We start from the raw sequence: 21,866 nt of genomic DNA on the forward strand, positions 1-21,866 counted from the left end.
GAGAACGGAGAAAAACAAAGAGGGAGTAGCGTCTAGGTCAGGGTGTCCTTACTCTGTCAGCGCAGCTGATTTTATGGCATGCCGTCTGGACGCATGCCACCATCAGTAACTGCCGTTAATGTGTGTGTGAAGATGTGCCTGTGGATGTTTCAGCCTGTTGTCTGTGTCAGTTTGCAAAAGCCTATTTGTTTATTTTTATTTTGAAGGAATTTTTACACCGCCTTCTTTATTATTGCCCACATTGGATTAGATCAAGGGTGTCAAAATGTTTCATTTGCATACAGAAAAAATGGAAGAATACATAGGCCACTTTGAAATTTGTTGACTAATTTGGTCAACACAATATCCTTTAAACGATTACATATTGTTTATATCCATCCATCCATCTTAATGGCCGGTCCTCACAAGTTTCGGGAGCTTTGGGCAGTAGGCGGGGTAAACTGAACTGGTTGCCAATCGTCGCCAATCACAGGGAATAACAAGATGAACGACCATTTACAAACATATCTAAGTGCAATTTGGGGTGTCCAATATACCTACCATGCATGTTTTGGGGATTTTGGGAGGAAACCAGAGTAACCAGAGAAAACAAACTCCACAGAAGAAGGCCATAGCAAACTAGTGACCTCAGAACTGTCCTCTCCACGCTTCAACCTAGGCACCCATATTGTTTATTTTCTCTATATTTTCATTTGATTAACTGCTCCAGATTTCTGCTAAAAGTGATGAGGCAAATCAATTAGGAATTTTTGGGTGGTTAACGGCCTTGTATTCCACTAGACCTAGATCCATCCCTACACTGAAAAGCACCCCAAATCCATGTCTACATTCAGAACCAGAACAAGAGCAAACTGATGACAGCTGTTCATTTTTATAACAGTACAACATATTGGATCCTGACACATTAACTATTGTTTGCTTCTAAAACCAAATTCTTTATTCACCACAGTGTCTTGAATAGCAGTTGTCATTAATGGTTTCTCATTGTATTTCCATAAAGCTCTACAGTATACAAACCAATTTATTAATGGTGGCGCCAATTTGTTTTTTTACACCCTCCCTTTGTTTTCACCATCTTTGTCATTTTTTATGAACGGTATGCCACGGGCCGCTGAAAAATGAACATTTGGCCACAAAAGGCCCCTGGGCTTTTACTTGAACACCCCTTGATTATCTAAATGATTATTGGCTGATGAATGCTTTAAAATGTGTTGCAATACTTTATCATGTTATAGGTTATTTCCATTGAGTCTTTATTCATTTCTGCCCTCAAGTCAGTTTGGATCTGACCGTAAGATGTTAGTCATGGTGACGGTACAGATTTATTTATTGGCAAAATTAATTTTGATTTATGCTTCTTGTGATAGTTTTGTCTCTCGCTTCTAATTGCGGAACTGTGTTATTTCCTAATTCAGGAAATAACAAGTGTAATGGTTAAGCTTTTTTGTACAGATGCAATTTCATGATATATTTCAGCAATTATATTTTCTCCTTAAATAAATAATGTTAATTACAAGCAAACTTCAAATTGTAGCTTGTCCCATTAGGGCTCACCACAGTGAATCACTCGCATGATTTGTTTGGCACAGTTTGTACGCCGGATGCCCTTCCTGACGTAATCCTGCCCGTTTTCATCCTGCTAATCTCAACTAATATTGTTTGGGAAACTGTGGTTAGGACATGTACTGGTTGATCATTCACCATCACTTCAGGTGGAGGTAAAGCATTAAATCAAACTAGAGGGATTTGGTGTGTAGAGTGATTAATGACTTCAGATGTGTACCGAGACGTTATACATATATTCATAAACAGCATTGTTTTTTAGTCTTAACTGTTAAAAAAAAAGGTAAAGTCATAATGTTACAAGAAAGTTTTATGAATCTTCCTCAACAAAACGTCATTGTGTTTCTTCAGAACACCAATGGGGAACTCCTATGCGGGCCAGCTGCGCACCACGCGCTTCGAGGAGGTCCTTCACAATTCTATTGAAGCTTCGCTGAGGTCTAACATTGTCGTGCCGCGGCCAGTTTTCTCGCAACTCTACCTGGAGGCAGAGCAGCCATCGACACACAATGGTGAGTTTGGCTCACACCCACGTGCGACTTTCACAATCTCGCAGAAACTGTGTGAAAGCGAGGCAAAGAATGTGCCCTAAGAATGTCAAAAGGACAAAAAGGAAATAGCTTGAGGACCATAATAAACTATGGCCCTCAAGCTTATTTATTTATTTATTTGTTTATTTATTTCAATCAAAACCTACCCAAATAGCATCTGAGGATATCCTACAAGGCCATGATTAGCACATATAGGTGTGGAGTCAAAAATGGTCTCTTTTTCATGAGGAGCATTTATGGATCTCAAATACCTATCTCCATCCCCTGACAAAATTGATGGAATCACCAATCTCAAACATGTTCATGCAATGTTCATGCAATTGTTCCATTTTGTTGGGGAAAAAAGCAGATCACAGGCACGACGCAAAACTAAAGGCATTTCAAATAGCAACTTTCTGTCTTTAAGAAACACTAAAAGAAATCAAGAAAAAAAGATGAGGTAGTCAGTTAACAGTTATTTTTTTAGTGTGCTAATAGTGACTTTAATGAAAGCCTGCTAACGACTATATCAGTAAGTGTTTTGAATAATAGCTTCAGCCATTCTCCAAGAGAAACAATGAAGTTTTATGTCAAAGTGGTCTTTGAATATGCTTTTTTTTCCCCCAAAGTACTTCTGTGGTATTCATTTTCCATTTTGCAATAATTGAAAAGTACTTTATTGCTATAATTCATTTTTGAATGAGTTGGGTTTTTTTTTTCAGAAACTGGGTCAATCTTTCTCCCAAACATGGTTCTGGGGTGGATATCTACCTAATTTTAAAGTCAACTTACCCAACTAGGACGACTTTCTCCCCAGCCCTTGTATGTGTACTTAAATTTCAAATGTGAACTTGTTTTACCTAACGTCTTTGCTTACGTGTTTATCTAAAGGTCGCACGGAGAACGATGAGGAGGAGGACGAAGATGGCTCCGAATCAAACAGTCCTCCAATCCCCTATCAGATGAAACCCCCACCAGAGGGATGCTGCACCACAGACGGTCTGCGCACATTTTGTTCAGAACAAGTTTAGTCTTTACGACTCACAAGGCAAGCAAGTTCTACGTCAAAAATAACAAGTCTCCCTCCCCACAGGCTTCTGTCAGGCAGGCAGGGATCTGCGTCTGTCATCACTGGCATCAGACTCCTTGGATGTGTTGCCAGGATTCATGCTGATCGGGCTGAAGTCCCCCTCCCTTCCTGAAAACCTGCTGGTGGGCGCCGTTGACCATCGTTTTCTGCCAGATGAACGGGGTCACAATGCTCTGTTGGGTAAGAGAAAGAAAACCTCGTCGTGTGTAATGACCTCAATGAAGTGCAGCTGGGAAGCCATCATCATACTAGCCATGTGCTTCCCTGCAGGCTTCTCGGGGTATTGCATGGGCTGTGGAGAAAAAGGGTTCCGCTACTTCACGGACTTCGCCAACCACGTTAATCTGAAACTCAGCACCCAGCCTAAGAAACAGAAGCACTTAAAATTCCATCTGTACCGAAACAGCCAAGGTGTGCTGGTTAAAGGAGCCCCCATCTGCTGGAGGGGGCACAGTAAGATTGGTTTGTGTCAGATTTTTTTGTATTCTAATCGGTTTTCAATTTGTTTTAACCCTTTTTTTTTTTTTTTTTTGGTATTCAATTGGTTTTAATGAGCTTTTAGTGTAAATTTGATTAGTTTCAGTTGTTTTTTTTTTTACTATTTTTAGGTTTTGCTATTAGTATTCTTTATTTTATTTAAGGCATACTGTAGAAGTACAAAATGAAAAAACATCTCTCAGTATTATGTGATAAAGTAAAGTTAACTACAATTCTCAAGCAATGTTACATTTTTCATCTTCTGTACAGCTGTATACAGGGATAGAAAAATTTCAAATAACTTGTGAAAGCTCAGGTACGAAATTAACTAAAATAAATACAAAATATGCCATAAATTTACTTTCAGTTAGTTTCCTTGATTTCAAAAACGATTTAAAATATGAATTTACATTTAAATATTGAATTAAAATATTAAGATACATTTAATTTAAATTTTAATTCAGTCAACAAAATATGTTTTGTTAGTTATCATTAACTTTGGTTCAAATATTATAATTGAAGAGGTCTGCTACATACCTGTAAAACAAATTTTGCAATATTTCGCTATACAACTCAAAGAATATATAGTTGTTTGTGAATAAACAATGAAGCCTCAGGAAAAGAATTCATCACTGGATTGAATTACATGCACGCTGGTGCCTCATATTCATTTCAAAGCAGAGCAATTGTGACCAAGTCATAGACAGTCCCGTTTGTTTTTAAATGCCTTTGTTCTCTACGTTAATCACTCATTAATTTGAACAATTTATGTACAAGTTTTCCAAGTTAAAGAATGTAATAGAGAGGGATTTACAGCTATTGTCAGATTGTGTTTAGCTGTAATTGCAATAGCATTTATGGTCCAGGTGGACCAGCAGTAAAAAGGTAAGGACGGGTCAATGGTCAGATAAAAAACATAGCCTGAAGCTAAAAGAAGTCACTTTAGGTTAAGGACACTACCCAAATCATCAGTTCACATTAATGTAAAATATCTTTTGAAAATGTAGAAGATAAATTCTTTTTCTAAATGTGAACACAACTGAACCACACAACTGGCATTCATTGATTAAATGTTAATATTTTAATATTGACCTTCATAACGTCAATACATTTAAAATAGTGCTCAAATATCTCTCTTGCGTTTCAGATGGACGAATAAGACAAATGAGCTCTAGTCTCTCTGAGGCTCACGCGACATCAGATGAACAGCCATCCAGTGTGGCGTTGAGCCATTCCTCACATTCAGCTGGCAGCTATGCAGGTATAACAACAAAATGGTCATTTTCACTTGAGGTTTATTCCTTCCAGAAACGCTTGTTGATCTTGTTGATTGGCATGGCAATTACATCATTTGACTTTTTTTCCATCCAAATTACAGCAGCATCCAACCCTAATGGCATCCCTCAACACTCCGATACTTCACACCCACTGATAAATGGCATCCATGCCACATCTTCAGTCGTGCAGCCGGTGATAAATCATTCAGGACCGGGAAGGCCATCAGCTACGGGTACCATATGCACCATAAATGTTGTTTGAATTTTGTTTTGGGCCTCTATCCTTATATGTGGGAAACCTGGTCAAACATGGTTTAACTATGATATTCAATATATTTCCCATATTAAATTCTAAAGTTGATCCTGTGTCATGTGCGCGTTAATTGTAGCCATTGTGTCTGCTGTCACTACCCCCCTGGGTTTGTTCGCGCCTATGAAAGGGAGCGCAGCACCCTGTATTATAACGCCACTGCTGTAGTGAGGTTGCCAGCTGCATTGTTTTGGGGATTGTCTTTTGTTTGCCGGATTTCATTTGCTAACACTTGAGGCACTAAAAAATTCCCTCTCGCTTTCTTCTCTCTCCCGCACTCAGCGGCCTCCATAAACCAAGGTTGTAAAATAATCTTCCTTTTTTCTACTTTCTCGCTGAATGAAAAAGCTTCCTTCCTGTCAACGGTGCGTTTATTTCATGGCACTTCTAACAAGCGGGACTTTTTGACTCCAGTCTCCATCACTGCATTTCAAGAGAGGGTTGAGTGGTTAATGCATAAAATACAACTGCATACTTATAGGCTCATCCTAAAGCAATGGAAACGCATCTCGTATTGAAGAGAACTGTAGCTACCAATCCTAACATTAGTTGGTTTGTTGTTTGTTTCTTTTTTTCTTTTCTTTTTTTACAGCTCAGTAACTTTACATTACATGTACATTATTTCTCTGCTCTAGGGTTGCAGACAAATGCTGGACCCCCCAAAAAAAGGCATAAGGGTTGGTCCCCTGAGTCCTCTTCAAACGGTTTGTTAGAAACCTCGGGGAAGACGCCACCATCTACATCAGTTTTGCCCTCATCAATAGTTACCACAAATGGAGCCAGATTAGGTAAAAAAAGGAAGTAGAAAAGTGGTAACACATACACATAGACTCATATATTTATTGCTCTTTCTGATATATTCAGATGTCTCTGCCACACAAAGTTCCTCACAGAGGTCTTTGACCACACTTTCTCCTTCTGGGCTGACTGTAGCTGTGCCCGCTCAGCTGTTACACACTTGTGGTCTACAACCTGTCATCTTTAAAGGTAAGATACATTCATATTGACACTTTCTGGGCTGGAGTCACCAACCTTTTTTGATACTGAGATCTTTAGTTGGTCTCTTAGGGGTGACCTGGTCCTCGCAGACACCAAATACGCAATTCATTATTTAGGCAACAATTCTTGAATTAATTTTGTGAAAGGGTTTATCTCTATAATTCTGGACACAGGTCATGGACCTCTCCCTCAGCTGACTGGCAATTTTAGTGAAGTTCTCGTCAGCTCTCTTCTGCAGAGCTGTTACCTGAGCTCTCAGACCCTCCCTAGAGTCTACCAACACTACGGACCCTCACCCATCCAGCCGCTGTCTGTTGAGATGCAGATCCTTCTCACTGTCTACTACCTTGTGCAACTCGGTCAGTGTCACACACTGTAATCACAGCACAGCAGGATGCAGCAAAAAGAAATCCACTTTATCATTGTTATTACTCTAAATGGACGCTAGATGACACTGTGTCCTAGAAGAAGCTGTACATAATCTTAAACTGCAGTTTTTAGATATTAGAAGCTCTTACTTTTTTTCTGCAAGAACGTTGTATACTTCTAATACTGTCATTGACTTGTTTCCCCCATACTTATGGTTTTTGTCTTTGTCATCCACATCTGCAAGGCCCCGAGCAAGTGCCGTTGATTGAAGACTTGGAGCAGATATTTATGAGGTCATGGAGAGAGTCCCACCTTAGTGAAATCAGACAGAATCAACAACCTCAAACAGCAGCTACCCAAGGGAGGCACTATGGAATTGAGGTTATTTTCTCCTACTGTACAAATCACTTTATATGGTTCAATAGTTATAGTTATACCAGGCCCCTCACAGAGGCACCTTCCCTAACTAAAGAATTTATCAGCTGTCTGTAACTTTGCTTCCAATATCATAGTCTCTCGTAGTAGATGTTATGATTGTATCAAATATTTGAGGGTGTAAATCATTATTAAAACACATTTGTACAAATGATTAAAGAGATAACATAACATAAATGTTGTTCTTGTAAATTTTCTTGGCTCCCCAGGCATCCACTGTGCTTCCAGGGCTCCCACAGCATCTTGGCTTAGTACCACAGCAGCCCCTGACGCCCAGCCAGCTTCCTTGGCTCGCCCAGCTGGCTGCGTCCTCCTGTGGAGAGGGAGTGGTGGTGCTGGGGGAGCAAGTTGGATCTTTAGCTCAGGGCCTTCAGCAGATGTTTAGCAAGTTGATGGAGGGACGGTTTGAAAACACAAACTACATAGTTGTCATAGTGACTGCTTCCGGACGCGAGACACAATCCTGTGTGGTAGTCACAGGTGGGACTTTCTTTTTAAAAAATGAAGATATAAGAAGAAATGCATATTAAGCATATTTGCGTGTGTTTTGGGACAGGTAAACACCAGTGTCGGGCCTTGGCAGAAAATATGTTCTCTCCCAATGAGGGTTTAAGAGAAATCAACCACCAGCTTTCTTCTGGTGAAGCCCAAGAGCTCATCCAGTTCTGCAGTTCCCTCGGACAAGGTGTGCTTGACTTTCTCCTTTGGAACTTATGAGTCTCTGTTGTGTTTATCTTGTGCATGTTCTGTTCTGTCACCATTTGTACAACGATATAACATCCCGGTTATGTGCACGCTGATGTGTGAAGACGCGGCATAGTGCCAGTATCTAACTTCCTGTGTCGCAGATGGTGATATGGATTCCCTACTGGACAGTGCAACCTTGGACAGTAATGAGCCCTCTCCCTTATCCAGCAGTCAGGAATCAACTGAGGAAAAGAGTATGAAAAACACAAACAGTCCAAAAGACTCACACAGCCCAAAAGATAAGGTTCTGCCTCCTAAGGAAACTTGTTCAGGTGAAATTGATGACACAAATACGCTTCTATGAAATGCATTACTGTGCTCTTTTTGACTTTACTTAGCGTACAAACCTGCTTGTGGATGTTTGTAGAATACTCTGTGGAGTGGCGTGATATCCGGCCCATCCAGCTGGCAGTCGCCAGAAAGCTGCTATCTCATGTTTGCGCCATAGCAGACTCCAGCACACAGAACCTGGACCTTGTGTCCTTTGACAGGGTCAACTTCCTTATCCTGGTCCCTCCCTCCGAAGTCACCTTTCAACAAACTGTTCTTCACCTGTGGAGCTCTGGTTAGTTACATGTCTCCTCAGCTTTCTTCTCAGTCTTCTTTTGAGTGTCAATTCCCTCCATGTTGACTTGAACCTTGAATTTCAGGTGTTCTTCAAGAACTTGGAAGTCTCGAACAAGACGGTGTGTCTCAGCGCGAAGCTGAGCGCTACGTGGTCAAGATGGATCAAGGAGCTCAAGTGCGAGTTGATAGCCTTATACAGGAAGCACACAGCAACTCCTACACACTTTACATCCTGGTCCATGACCACGCCCATTGGGACGTCAGCAGGTCTGTGGAATACAGAAAAGACAAGCAGAGTCGAATTTACTCATTTACTTTTTGACAAGAACGACGCAGTCTGTTTTCTTTTCTCTCTGCTCCTCAGTGCGTCTTACTGTAACACAGAGTCTGGTTTGGGTCTCGTGGACCAGCTACTGAATTCCAGACAGGTCAGAGATGCTCCAAACATCTTGATTCTCCATGTTACATCCTTCCCGTTTGCTCTGCAGACACAATTCACACGCATCAGCCCCTATAATGAGATCCACTGGCCCTCTTCATTCAGTAATGTGAGATTTCATTTTATTTGAGCCAATAACACAAACGTAAAGCAGAAGCACGTTGTAACAATTTGGTATGCTTGTTTAGGACGTGGACCTGTATCATGAGAGAACTCGCTACTTTGGCGTGTCGGAGCTTTTGGAGTCAACACGCTCAGGAAGCAGCCTGCCTCTGATGAGATGTGATTCTTCTTTTGAGAGCACGGCATCTGCCCTAGAGGAAAGGTAGGAAAGATATTTATGTAAAAGTGCCTGAATTGAAAGGACATTAAATATTTTCTTCCATTTTCTGTCAGGTTTCCAAAGTTGCATAGCGCCGTGATCCGTACGATAGTTCTGATCCACCACTACTGCACAGCACTGATGGCCGTTTCCGGAAGAATCGGCGGCTCACACAACCTTCACAAACACACATCTGTGGAGACGCTCGGAATTGTGCAGGCACTTCTCGGTGCCGCCAAGCAGTGCCCCGCTCACCACGGTCACATGATCCTGCTGAGGATCCCCTCACTTGCTCTGGCAGCGTGGGCGCATCGCCGGCTGTCCCGAGTGAGGAGACAGCTGGGTCTTGAGGAGAGTTTTGAGATCATATTGGGGAATCCGAGCCAACCGCTGAATGTTGGGCACAACTTTATTGATCAGATTAAGGTATGCAACGGTAGAAAGTAAATATCTTAAGTGTGCTGTATAGATAATAAATATGACTCTGCCTTGAGAATTTGTTTAGGGTGGAAAATCTCTGGGATGACATAGATAAGCAGCTGTAAAATATCAGCTGTGGAAGTAGTTGTCCCAATACTTTTGTCCATATGGTGTATCACCTTTTTCCATGTTTACTTCAATTTGTAGTTCTGTGCTTGAAACTAAAGAAAATTTCCTCGTGTCTCCATTTTCCTTATGTAGCTATGGCTAAAAATCCAAGAAGCCGATTGGGTTCCTCGTACCTACCTGGAGCTTGAGGCACTACCGTGTATTCTCATCCTGTCGGGAGCCGAACCTCAAGGAGAATCACTTCCCAGGTTGGCACACAAGAGCAAAACAGTAGACCCCATTGCTCCTTTGAAATTCTAAAACAATGAATGAACAGTTCATTTATTCCATCTCTTCCTCCATTACTTCCACAGGTCACTAAAGTACTGTGACCTTCGAGTGATAAGCTGCTCCTATCTACAACGTACCACGCTCGAACAAGAGTTGGGACTAGCAGCATACCTGCTGAAGGCGGAGTCTCGGTCCCCACAGAACCCGGGACCAGGAAGTGACCTGCTGGAGAGTGATGCGGAAAAACTCAGCAGCACCGACAATGAGGAAGAAGAGGGCCAGGAAAATGGTAGTCAGTAACAGTCCCGATTATTTTGAACTATTTGTGATAAAGTCAGGAGTGACTGTATCAATATATTCTTCCTTTCCCTTTTAGAAAGCTCTCCTGTGTCCTCCAACCAGCCACTCCAGTCCAGCCCAGATATTAGAGCTTCAGATCCGTTCCCTACCCAGAGCAGCACATCTACGTCTCCAAATGCCCCAAAGAACGCAGTGGACACCACGCCGTCCCCTTTACGGCCTCAGACTCAGCTTCCTCTCCAGTCCTCCTCGCAGTCGTTTTTATATCATCAACCGTCACTTCATCACCCAAGCCAGTCTATCGCTCAGACGTATTCCTTATCGCATCCTATTTTCCAGCCACAGATTCTAAGTCAGAACCAGCCACTCGCACAAAGCAATGGCCAACCTTACTTCCAAACGCTCCCACAGCCCCAAGTCTCCCACCCGCCTCCCCAACCGCTGGCCCCTGTCCGGCCTCGTCGTCACCCTTCCAAATCCACCTCTTCTAGCTCCTCGTCACCTCGAGCCTCGTCTCCTCATCTGAGCTGCTCCTGGGCACGGGGAGTGAGTCGTCCACCTTCCGTGCTTCTTCCCCGTTCGCTTTACGACATTATCACTGCCAACGACGGCAGCGGCCTTCCGCGATGTACATCTTTCTTGCCGCATATGTCTGTAGCGTGGGCCAGCAGTTTCAGGTGAGGAATACTTAAGCTAAAATGTAAAGAGAAAAAAATCTCCCCCTCTAACCATCTACTAAATGTCAAAGCATGAAACCTGTGAATCTTTTCTCATAGTTCTTGATGATTATCTCAGATACAAATCCTCAATGATTTTTTTTTTGTGCAGGCCTTTGCTGAGTAAGATGATGACGTGCACAGAACAGTCTCTGTACTATCGCCAGTGGACGGTGCCCCGTCCTTACCACATGGACAGCAGCAATCGCACTGAAGGACGCAGCGACAACTTTCACCCTCGCAGGCTACTCCTCAGTGGACCTCCACAGGTCATTTCTGTCCTTTTTTTTTTTCCACTGAATGTCAAAGCCATCCTGTGTATTTACCTTCTTTCCGCTTTGATGTCATTGGCCAGGTGGGCAAGACAGGCGCGTACCTGCACTTTCTGGGAATTCTGTCTCGGATGCTGATCAGACTGATGGAGGTGGATATCTATAATGAAGAAGAAATAAATATCAGTGAGTATATCTTCAGGTTAGAACAAATAACACATTTAAATGTTTCCATTACATTTGTGTTTTTGCATGTGTTTTGTGGTTTTAGATGTCCAATTAGAAGGGGTTAAGTACAATCCCCCAAACGCCTTGTGGCCGGACCCAGACGTTATAAAGACTTTACCCTTTGACTACATAGTCCATGACCCCAAATATGACGACATCAGCTTAGTCTACTGCCCCGGATATAGACCAGCTTCTGATGGTAGGCGCAGTCTAACAAATACAAACTATAGTGCAATGCATTGAGAATAGTGTATTTTATGAGGGTCTCACAAAGTACTGTATCATGTTTTTTTTTTGTTTTTTTTAACTTTGTAAGCCAACCCTGTGCACCAGCAAGAAGTGTGCCTCAGGAGGCGCACAACCAGGATCAAGCTGTCCAAGTATGCAGCCTTTAACACTTATCACCATTGTGAACAGTGCCATCTGTACTTAGGCTTCAACCCCAGATACCAGGTCAACAATACACAAGCCTACAAATAAAATCAACGAGTCTTTTTAGTTTTCAAAGGATGTATAAGTCAAGACATTTTTTTTCTTGAATCCCAATCAAGATGTATGAGTCTACGTTGCACGCGTTCACGTTCACTCATCTGCTGCTTGGAGAAGAAATCCAGCTCTATTTCATTATCCCCAAGTCCAAAGAGCACTACTTCAGCTTCAACCAACCTGGGGGCCAATTGGAGGGTATGCGACTCCCTCTCGCTGCAGACCGGGTGAGTTAGTGGACAGTCAAGTTTTCCCCATTCCTTTGGAACTTGAATGTTGCTTTGAATCAGAAGAAAACCTCTTCGATTTATGTGTCCATGTATTTGAATGGGAGAACAAAAAAATATTTCCCAGGATGTTCGGAATGACTTCAATGTTTTGACAAAGGAATGGTTAGAATTGGTTGACAACTATTAAGTTGCTTATTTAGCATTCACGCAGTAAGTCACTGCATATCTTGTTCTTTCAGAGCCCAGACTGCATCAAGAGTCCAATCTTCACTCCAACTACAGGGCGTCATGAGCACGGGCTCTTCAACCTTTACCATGCGATGGATGGAGCCTCACATCTCCATATCCTAGTGGTCAAAGAGTATGAAATGGCAGTTTACAAGAAGTACTGGCCCAATCACATCCTGCTGGTTCTCCCTCCTGTCTTCAATGGAGCTGGGATAGGTGCACAAGTCACACAACACACAACCAAACTTTGTTCGTAGTGGATCTTTTAAAAATAGCGTTCCTGGTCGTCCTCCAGGAGCCGCTCATTTTTTGATTAAAGAGCTGTCATACCACAATCTGGAGCTGGAGCGCAGTCGTCGACAGGAGGGCAGCGGGTCCACAAGTGACGTTTGGCCCTTCATTATCCTGGCTGATGACTCATGCGTGATGTGGAACATTGTCGACTTCGACGCACGCAAGTACATGCTCACAGTTTTTAGTTAATCTGCAATGGTGCTTTTTTTTTTAGAAGTAACACCTCAAAAAATGGTCATCGTCTTTCTTGAGTTTTGGGTTCATTTTAAATGCCAGGTACAACTAAAATTGCATAATGAGGAATGTAATAATGACAACAAAAATAGCACAAAATAGTTTTCATCAATTACTGATGATGGGTTTAAAAAGAACTCACCATGATCAATAAGTAAAATAATGCACAATACATTATAAATAAGAATATGCTTGAAAAGCAAGTACAGTATACCACAATCAGTTCCTCCGTTTAGTTCTACCATGATTGTAAATTGTAGTTTTACCACTAGAGGGAGCCCGCTTTCCACTATCTGTACATTATACCACAATCAGTTCCTCCGTTTAGTTCTAACATGATTGTAAAATGTAGTTTTACCACTAGAGGACGCCCGCTTTGCACTATCTGTGTATTATGGAAACAGGAACAGATTTGATGACATTTTAACAAAATATCATATAACATACCTTTTCCTGCATTTGATTCCAAGCATATATTCATTTTTTTTCGTTGTCTTTTGATGCTAGTGGTCCAGTGGAACACGCCGTGTCGCTGAAGCAGGTGTTGCAGCATATGGAAGGCTGTCCAGACCTGGCCCACTATGGCCTGTGCGGAATCAGGAAGTGGAGCAGTCGAGTACTTGCAGGTTAGAATTCATGATGAGCAAAACCTCTGCACAGAGGATTTGCATCCTAGGAAATGCTAAAATAGTGATAGGTACTGAGTGCAATTGCAAGTCTATTTTCCCACCGGAAATTTAAATTATCGACCTTTTCACATTTTATTGAAAAACAAAGAGCATTATATTGGAGAGTAAAAATATAACTTTCCAAAATACAGTAAAAGAGAATGTTAAGGAAGAATTTGTTTTTATATTGTGCAGTTAAAATGAAATTCACGTACACATACAAACACACACCGGAGTACATTTACGTGTTGGTGTGTCATGTGCCTTGTGAGTGTTTTCATTTTGTTATTTTGTGTTTGATTATTTGGCCTATTCTACATCAGAAAGGTAACTGGTGCCTTTTGCGGTCTTTTTTAACGTAAATTTTCATGTAACTAAATATCATAGCTCGCAACACAAAGCAAAGAAATCAACCAAGCAACTGCTCATAGCTAGGTGAACCACTTCAACCTATAGTGGTTCCCTGACACAATTACTACTTGCCTAGTGGCCTGTGCTTTGGTGCCATCCTGTGACTTCTTAAAGTGTTACAATTAAAGAGCACAAAAATATGCAAACAGATGCGTACCGGTAATTATAATATCAATAACTTTTGTAAAAGAACTATTACATTATCAGTTATATGATATGATATGATATGATATGATATGATATGATATGATATGATATGATATGATATGATATGATATGATATGATATTATATTATATTATATTATATTATATTATATTATATTATATTATATTATAATAGGGTTCAAAATTTGATGTTGGATTTTCACAGCGTCACAAGCTAATCTATTGACTGAACAATGTTATTTTAACCTATCAAGCCATTCAGAGCTAAAAGTGGACTGTGTTATCTTGTGTCAAGGCCCAAGCCACAGGGAGCCTTTCTCCAGAGGTCACCTCCATGACTTCCTCCTTCTCAATGTGGACCGCAGTCAGAACGTCCAGTATGACCAGAACCGCTTCACTTGTCACGACGTCGACTTCACCCTGCGGCTGCACAGCGCCGGACTGCTCGTCTGCCGCTTTAACAACTTCAGCGTCATGAAGAAGCAGATCGCCATCGGAGGCTACAGGACGTTCATCATCAAAACCAAGGCAAGGATAGGTAAACATCTGTCTATTTTCTATATGATTTCATTTCATTTTGGGAACTGTCTGTTCAGATGACGGACGTGCCCACTTCGGCGGGGCCCTCTCAGTACGTCTGCGCCCCCGACAGCAAGCATCTTTTCCTGGCCACCCCGGCTCAGCTGCTCCTGGAAAAATATCTCCAACACACCAGCCACAAGCTCTTTCCTCTCAGCACCAAAAACTATGAACACCCGGTCCTGTCTGTGGACTGTTACATTAACCTGGGACCGGAGGTAAACATATACAGCAGTACCAGTCAAAAACACATTCCAAATCTTTGTTTTTGTTTTGTTTTTTTAATTATTAACAAATTTCCTGAATTGTAGATTAATCCTTATGTCATCAACCTGATAAAGAAATGTTTCTGGGATTAGGGCTGCACAATTAATCGAATTTTAATCGCGATCACGATATTGTCTGCCACAGTTCATTAAGCTGATTCTAGGTGATATTAACATTTAAAAAGACAGCTGCCTACATGTCAAATCAAGCACTTTGTCAACCTACCACCAGGGGGCAAAGTTTCACACTTTGCATGACAAAAGCATCTGCTTATCGCACACTAATGTATAATTTACCAATGTGAAACGGTGTTGGGTTTCTCACCTGATTCCCAATATACAGTGCTAGCTGTTAATTCGGACCCATTTTGAAAAATTCAATTGGCAAAAAATTGAATAAATTCGGTTTGAAATGACCATAAATGACATTTTGACTGCTAATTGTTTAAAGTTTACTTAAAAGGTTCAAAGTAGGCTTATTTTTTTTCATTGGCTTGCACTCCGTAAGAAAGTTAGCTGTGTTGCTCTGTATGCCAAGTTTTGGGTGAATTTCTTTTCATTATTATTTATTTATTTATTTATTTATTTATTTATTTTAATGTATTATTATTATTTGAAAATATCAAGCCTTGATGCCTTAAATTATTCATCGGTAAACACTTTTTTTTTTTTTTTTAAAGATTCCTCAAAGCGGGCACATTTTTGACTAGCACTTAGCAATACCTCTTGGTATTGTCTGGTGCATGATCAATTAATCGGCCAGTCAATTCAATCACCCAAATATGACTGCTCAAGAATCTACTTGTTCTTGATCTAATATGTTTTACCATTTATCATTTAACATAGCAAAAAGTATGTACAGTACTTTGTTTTGGCACACTGTATAATGTAAAAAAAAGTTACTTCTGGGCACAGTTTAGGCCTCACAGCTGCTGCATTTGCAGAGACTCATGCTCAAAGTACAATGACGATGTGACACTCCTGCCCCCTGGCTCACAGGTGACCGTGTGTTTCGTCAGTTCAAGACCTCACTCCGTCAACATTTGCACCACTGGCCTGCTGTTCAGCGGCCTGCTCCTCTGTTTCGCCGACGCCTTTGTGACCCCCAGCTTCCTCAAAAAGTTCACTTTCCTCAAAGGTACACGAGAACGACACTCAAATGCGGAAAAGTTGACCGAGTAAACAAAATCATCCCGGGAGTCATTGCTGGTTTCTTCGTACCGGCAGGGGCGACCCTTTGTGTGATCAGCGCGGATCGCAGCTCACTGAGGCAGACTGTGGGCAGGCTGGAGCTGGAAGAAGAGTGGCGGTTCCGGCTCAGCGACGAATTCCAGACGGCGAACGCCAAGGAGGACCGACCCCTCTTCTTCTTGACAGGAAAACATATTTGACATGGAACCAAGAAAAACACGAAAATGTATTGTTTACATGCATGATATGTGCTCTTAACTGACTAATGCCGTTTGTAATCCCTTGAAAAAAATAACCATTTGGGGGATTTCTTATTCAGAAAGGAGCCTGCTTTTGCAATAAATGAGTGGGATTTGTATCAAAAGTGACGCACTGACGTAGTATAAGGATGTTGTTGGAAAAGTTTGAATGTAATGTAGTGCTTCATGTTTTTGTGCACTTTCCTACTTAAATGGATGTGAGCAAATGATGCAGGTACAAGTGTGTGCAATGTCTTGATGCAATATTACGCAGCCTTACTTTCTGCAGACTTTTAATGATCGACTCAATCATTCATTGTATGAGGGTAGCCGATTTTTGGCAACAATTGTTTTTTCCTCCAATAGATACGTTTTTAGAGATGCACATGTATTTTCATGTTAATTATTTTAAGAATATTTTGAGTACTTATCCACTGTGTTTGTCAAGATGTAGAAATTATAATGCTTCCATTTGATGTTTTTGTACTGTAAATCACATCACGATGTATAGCTTTAAATGCCTTGAATTGTATAAATGTACAGATATGTATAACTTCTAATGTCTTGTTTTTTTAGATCTTTGAGTCCTTTTAAAACATTTATCGCTCTAGTTTTGTAAAACCTTTGTGTTGCATGACTTAACAACGGTCTACGGTCATTTTTGCAGACAAGGATATGCTGGTGGATCTTTGAGATGGAGGGTTGCGCCGCTGTCAGAGTGGTCTGAGTTCATTTCAGTCATGATCAATAAAGTGGCTCTTTTCATTCTTTTTAAATGTAGGCCACTAGTCGTTCTTCATAGTTTTGACATGGCGGGTTCACGTCGGCTTTCTGTAAGCAAACTTGAATACGATTCTTCGTTTAACCCCCTCCCCCCAGCTGTGGCACACAGTTGACACCCACATATTCACATATTTATGGATAAAATATGCTGGATTAGACAAACTGTTCCTTGGATTAATTTTACCACAATATCCCATAATGACAATGTCAATTTTAAAAAGTGGTTCTATGGATTGTTGCAACATAAAAAATTAAACAGATAAACATTTACTTTACATCTAACATTCACAAACATTGCTCAATACTTTACCGTGGCACTTTTGACATAAATTACAGACTTTTTAAGTGACTTTTTTTGGAAGATGGTATAAGAAACTTGGTGCTTGGGGTTGCGTTTTATCGAAAAGCCCTTCAGTGTTGAACAACAGCTTTGTCTAACTTAGTCCTTATTTTACGACAACCCTGTGGACGGCAAAGTAAGAATTTCACTGTAAGGAGAAACTTGTTTCGACACTGCGCACATGGCAATAAACACTTTGACTTGAGTCGTATAGTAATGCACAAATGATTTAAATCAATAAAATACAGAATGTTAAATTTGAATTTTATAGCATTGTACATTGTGGTTATTCTATACTGCAAGAAATGTTTGAAGGTCTACCAATTCTTCTTGATGTACCTAATTATTTACCGCCTCCATTTACCCCAATGCAAAATCACATTGCTACTTACTATTTATTATGTGTTAAGTTTTACACTCTAATAATAAATGTTGGACTAGGGTTTGCATCATGTCAGCAGGTGCTGTTGTGTAATATCAGCATGATGGCATCAAGAAATGTCTTTGTACATATGTAGATTGTCAAGCCAGATGGCTCCTCCAGCTTTCTCAAGTTACGTTCTGCTAGCGAAGTCCATTACTAGAATGCTCTGGATATAATGACATCGCTGGACTGCCCAAAGGAAATTTTGCACAACTACAAACCATTTTACACTGTTATTACTTACTGCTGACCTCCTTTTGTATCTTATTCAGTACATTTTTTAGGATTAAAATAATTACGATAGCCTTGAATATGGTGTGTGAATGACAGTCCCACTAAATGCTATAAAGATAATATAAAATTCGAAGATACAACATTTGTGTAATATGTAATTCTAAAAAAAAAGTAAATGTAACTACATGCTGATTCTCTCTGTGTTTCCTTAGCTTGTTGTTAGTGTCTTAGTTGCACAACAACAATGTGTGTCGTTGTTATCTCCACGTGGGGAACTTTCGTCACACTTCAGGCCCAGTTGAGATCAGAACTCATTACATAACAGCACCACACTGTTGAGTGTCTGTGGGCTCAGGCTACACCTCCACAAGACTTCCTTTTACAGCATTATGCGGGGGCCCAAAGTTCATCTTCAACTACGGGTCTGGTTGCAGTACTTTTGTGTTGCAATTTACATTGTTTCCTCCATCAATAGAGCTGGATTTTTACTATTTGGCAAACAAATTTATGAAAGGCATATGTTCATCTTGGATATCAGTTCTTTCTGCAACACCAAGACTTCAAAAGTGCAAAGACATTTCGAGATAATTTTACATTTAATTTGTTGAAAGAAAAATGAATCACAAGTCTTCACAAACGTGTTAAAATTTCAGGTTTTTGTTGAAGAAAAAGAATATTTCAACATGTTCCTATGACTTATGACTCATAACATTTATAACACTATTTATTCATTTTTTTTTTTTGCTTTTCAAAGGAAGTGAAACAAAATTTAGATATTGTGCTATTACAAGCGTGCACACCCCCCTTATAAGTGGGATGCGGCTTTGTTTAGAATGAACCAATCACATTCAAGCTCACAGAAATGGGAGTCACTGGTGACACATTCAACACAATTTGGCTAATCCAAATCCAAATCCAATTTTAGCTGTTCAAGTGGGCTTATTCGGGCATTTTGTTGCTTTTCAGCAAATTCTGAAGGTCATGATGTTGCCAGGCTTTACTGTGGTGATGTTGTGTTAGTGTCAAACATATTCTAGACAAAAGGTTGTCCTTGGTTTGGGGTTGTATTTCATTTTTTTAATCCAATATAAATTTTCACAAACCTTTCTTAAGAAACCTTGATGCATCTTTGACAACATCAGCTTCAAGTATTTTTGAAATTGGTGCTTACAATTTGGTGCACATACAGTATTTCCAGACAGTTTCGCCCATTCCTCTTCTCAACACATAGTCAATTGGATACAAGTCTGAAATCTGAACAGGCCTACAGCACATTCTTTGCATAATTGCAGAGGGAAAGTGCTTCTCAGCCAAATGAATCATAAGACACCACTTGTAAGCTTTGAAAGCATGGCCAATGTTGTTTTTTTTTTTTTTTTTTGGTGTGTGGCTCATACTGCCTTCTGATTGGTTTAGACACACCAATCCCCCAACGTTCCTTGAGCAACACCCTCATCTCAGTGGAGATGAAACGAGCGCATTCTTGACCTTGGAGGGAACGTGATACCAGCTACTCTTGCCTCCGCTTACTCTCTCATCCTCTCACGTGTCAGGCAGGGAAGAATATTGTTGAACTAACAACGGAAATGTGAGCATTCACACATTGTGTCCACTAACACACATGCACACACATACGCAAACCATGAATGAAAAAGAAAATGTGTGCCCACACACGTGTTGTTGTGAATGTAGTTTGTTTGCGTTACTATAGTTGATAACATTACATCATTTATATAATATACTGTATATAGATCTGCCGATGAATGAACTGTATATTTAAAAAAAACATTACTGTTTTCCATTCAAAGTGTGCAGGCCTGTATTTGCTGTGATATGTCAGATCGCTTATCTATGGATGTTTGTTGTTCTTCTTCTTTCTTCTTCTTGTTTTTTTTTCATACTGATTGTTAAGTTTGCATTTTTGTTTTCAAATGTCATAAACACTATTAAATGTATTAATTCACAAGGATAAAAATCGCTTAAAAGTACTACGTACTTAAGTACCTCTTTACACAGAAATTAATATTGTAAACAAATGTATAAGTATCAAATGTAATTAGCGGATAATATGAAATATTTTTGGAAGCAAATTGCCCAACACTTTCAGGACCTTGCTTTGAATTAAAACCCTGTTTTGAAACCATACTTTGTAACACTAACAGCTTCAAATCATAAGGCCACACATTCTCATAGCTGAATATTTTACCTCACTTTTCATTACAAACACACAACTCCAAATTCAAGTTAAACTTGTCTGACTTTTAATGTGTTTTTGATGTGACAAGCCAAGATTGACTGGCATTAATTAAACTCTGAATTTTTCATTTTTGTAAAATAAAACTTCACAATGCTTGTGCTGGCCGAATGAAGTGTCCATTGAAAGTGCAGCAGGCAAAAGTTGTGATCTTTTCCTGCAGACATATGAGACACATAAACTCGTTGCGCAACTCTTAACTGTCTGCCACCCACAAACACAGTGAGGAAATTTTCCCTCCAAAAAGACTCTTGGCTCAAAATCGTACTCCTGTCTCCCCCCTCTGAGCCCTGCTGGCGGCTCCTTCGTAAATCATTCAGTTCTTGGAAAAGACCGCACGTGTTTCCTTGTTCTCCTCTGCGACTGGGTTCATCTGATAGTGTGTGTACATATAGGAGTGTGTTCATGAGAGCCTGAGCAAATCACAACCGTCACATGGTAAACGGTTGCGTAGTGCAAAATATGGACTGATAACAGAAAACGATCCTCTGCAAATGAAACTGCACCTTTGTACAAGCCCACTAGCATAGCAATGGTGGCTGCATTTTGTTTACGTTTGTTTCTATTTTATCATTGATACAGAGCAGTAATAGAGATGCAAAATGGTTTATTGAATTTTGTTTTCTTATTATTTTGGAGTTATTTTCCTGAGAACAGTTCTTGGCTATCATTGAGTGAAACTTGTGTGCATGGATGTCATTAGTTGTTGGCCAACTGGGGCAATTAGGATTCCTCTGTCTAACACCAATTCTTTAGTTCAACCTTAGTTAAGTTGTGAACATAACTGGGGTATAGATTTTTTTTTTCACTAACTACATTACATTAGCAATTCTGCCTTGCCAACAAGTGATGCCACAAAAAAAAAAAAAACAATAAATGCACCAAGCCATTTTTGTTGATCTTCGTTAGCTTCACCTGGTAACTTGCTAAGTATCGCAACCTTTTTGACTACAAAATGTCATTGTTACTTTACTTTACGAATACTTGAACTGTGAATTTATAGTAATGTTCCCAATTAAAAGACGAGTCATTAAAAACTGTGTTAGGTTCTGTTGGGCACACACAGTGCTACTTGGAACTTGGTTCTAGGAATCACTGGGCAGCATGTCCACAGCCATGGAGCTTTGCCAAAAGGGAGAGACCAAGTGGGGGCGACAAGCTTTGTTTCTTTATGGAGTTGGAATCTTTGTTCACAATAAAGTACAAGGCTTATTACATAATCGTGCATCAGTAATCAGATTACAGATTTGTGTGTGCAGAAAATGGCAAATAAAGCGCTTGTTTACTCTTATTTGGCAACATGCACTTGGGGAAAAAAATCATGATTCAAAACAATTCTTTCACAGCTGCATCAATATGACATCAAGCTTTTTTTCCTG

The 21,866-nt window shown here is 40.3% G+C and overlaps 1 protein-coding gene across 4 annotated transcripts; it reads left to right on the top strand.

The window, feature by feature from the left end:
- The first annotated feature begins 1,918 nt into the window (after positions 1–1,918).
- On the top strand, positions 1,919–17,100 carry greb1 (growth regulating estrogen receptor binding 1). Of its 4 annotated transcripts, none has more exons than XM_088413148.1 (33): positions 1,919–2,075; positions 2,985–3,092; positions 3,187–3,363; positions 3,454–3,636; positions 4,808–4,921; positions 5,042–5,170; positions 5,883–6,035; positions 6,112–6,234; positions 6,420–6,605; positions 6,860–6,996; positions 7,260–7,530; positions 7,607–7,735; positions 7,899–8,069; positions 8,165–8,362; positions 8,448–8,631; positions 8,729–8,912; positions 8,992–9,128; positions 9,200–9,551; positions 9,807–9,922; positions 10,028–10,236; positions 10,321–10,921; positions 11,073–11,229; positions 11,316–11,418; positions 11,504–11,659; positions 11,777–11,913; positions 12,012–12,173; positions 12,416–12,620; positions 12,700–12,862; positions 13,440–13,558; positions 14,473–14,705; positions 14,774–14,974; positions 16,022–16,160; positions 16,250–17,100. In XM_088413148.1, the coding sequence occupies exons 1-33, from the start codon at positions 1,922–1,924 to the stop codon at positions 16,411–16,413; spliced, it is 5,955 nt and encodes a 1,984-aa protein (XP_088269274.1). In that variant the 5' UTR covers positions 1,919–1,921; the 3' UTR covers positions 16,414–17,100. The 4 variants fall into 4 exon arrangements, with proteins under 4 accessions (XP_088269274.1, XP_088269271.1, XP_088269272.1 ...); XM_088413145.1 differs by having other exon boundaries at positions 1,922–2,075; positions 3,454–3,645; positions 5,039–5,170; positions 10,028–10,233; XM_088413146.1 differs by having other exon boundaries at positions 1,922–2,075; positions 5,039–5,170; positions 10,028–10,233.
- The last annotated feature ends 4,766 nt before the right edge of the window (positions 17,101–21,866 follow it).

Source organism: Hippichthys cyanospilos, chromosome 4 (genome assembly GCF_059441005.1).
Source record: "Hippichthys cyanospilos isolate Australia breed blue-spotted pipefish chromosome 4, RoL_Hcya_1.0, whole genome shotgun sequence".
Taxonomy (NCBI): domain Eukaryota; kingdom Metazoa; phylum Chordata; class Actinopteri; order Syngnathiformes; family Syngnathidae; genus Hippichthys; species Hippichthys cyanospilos.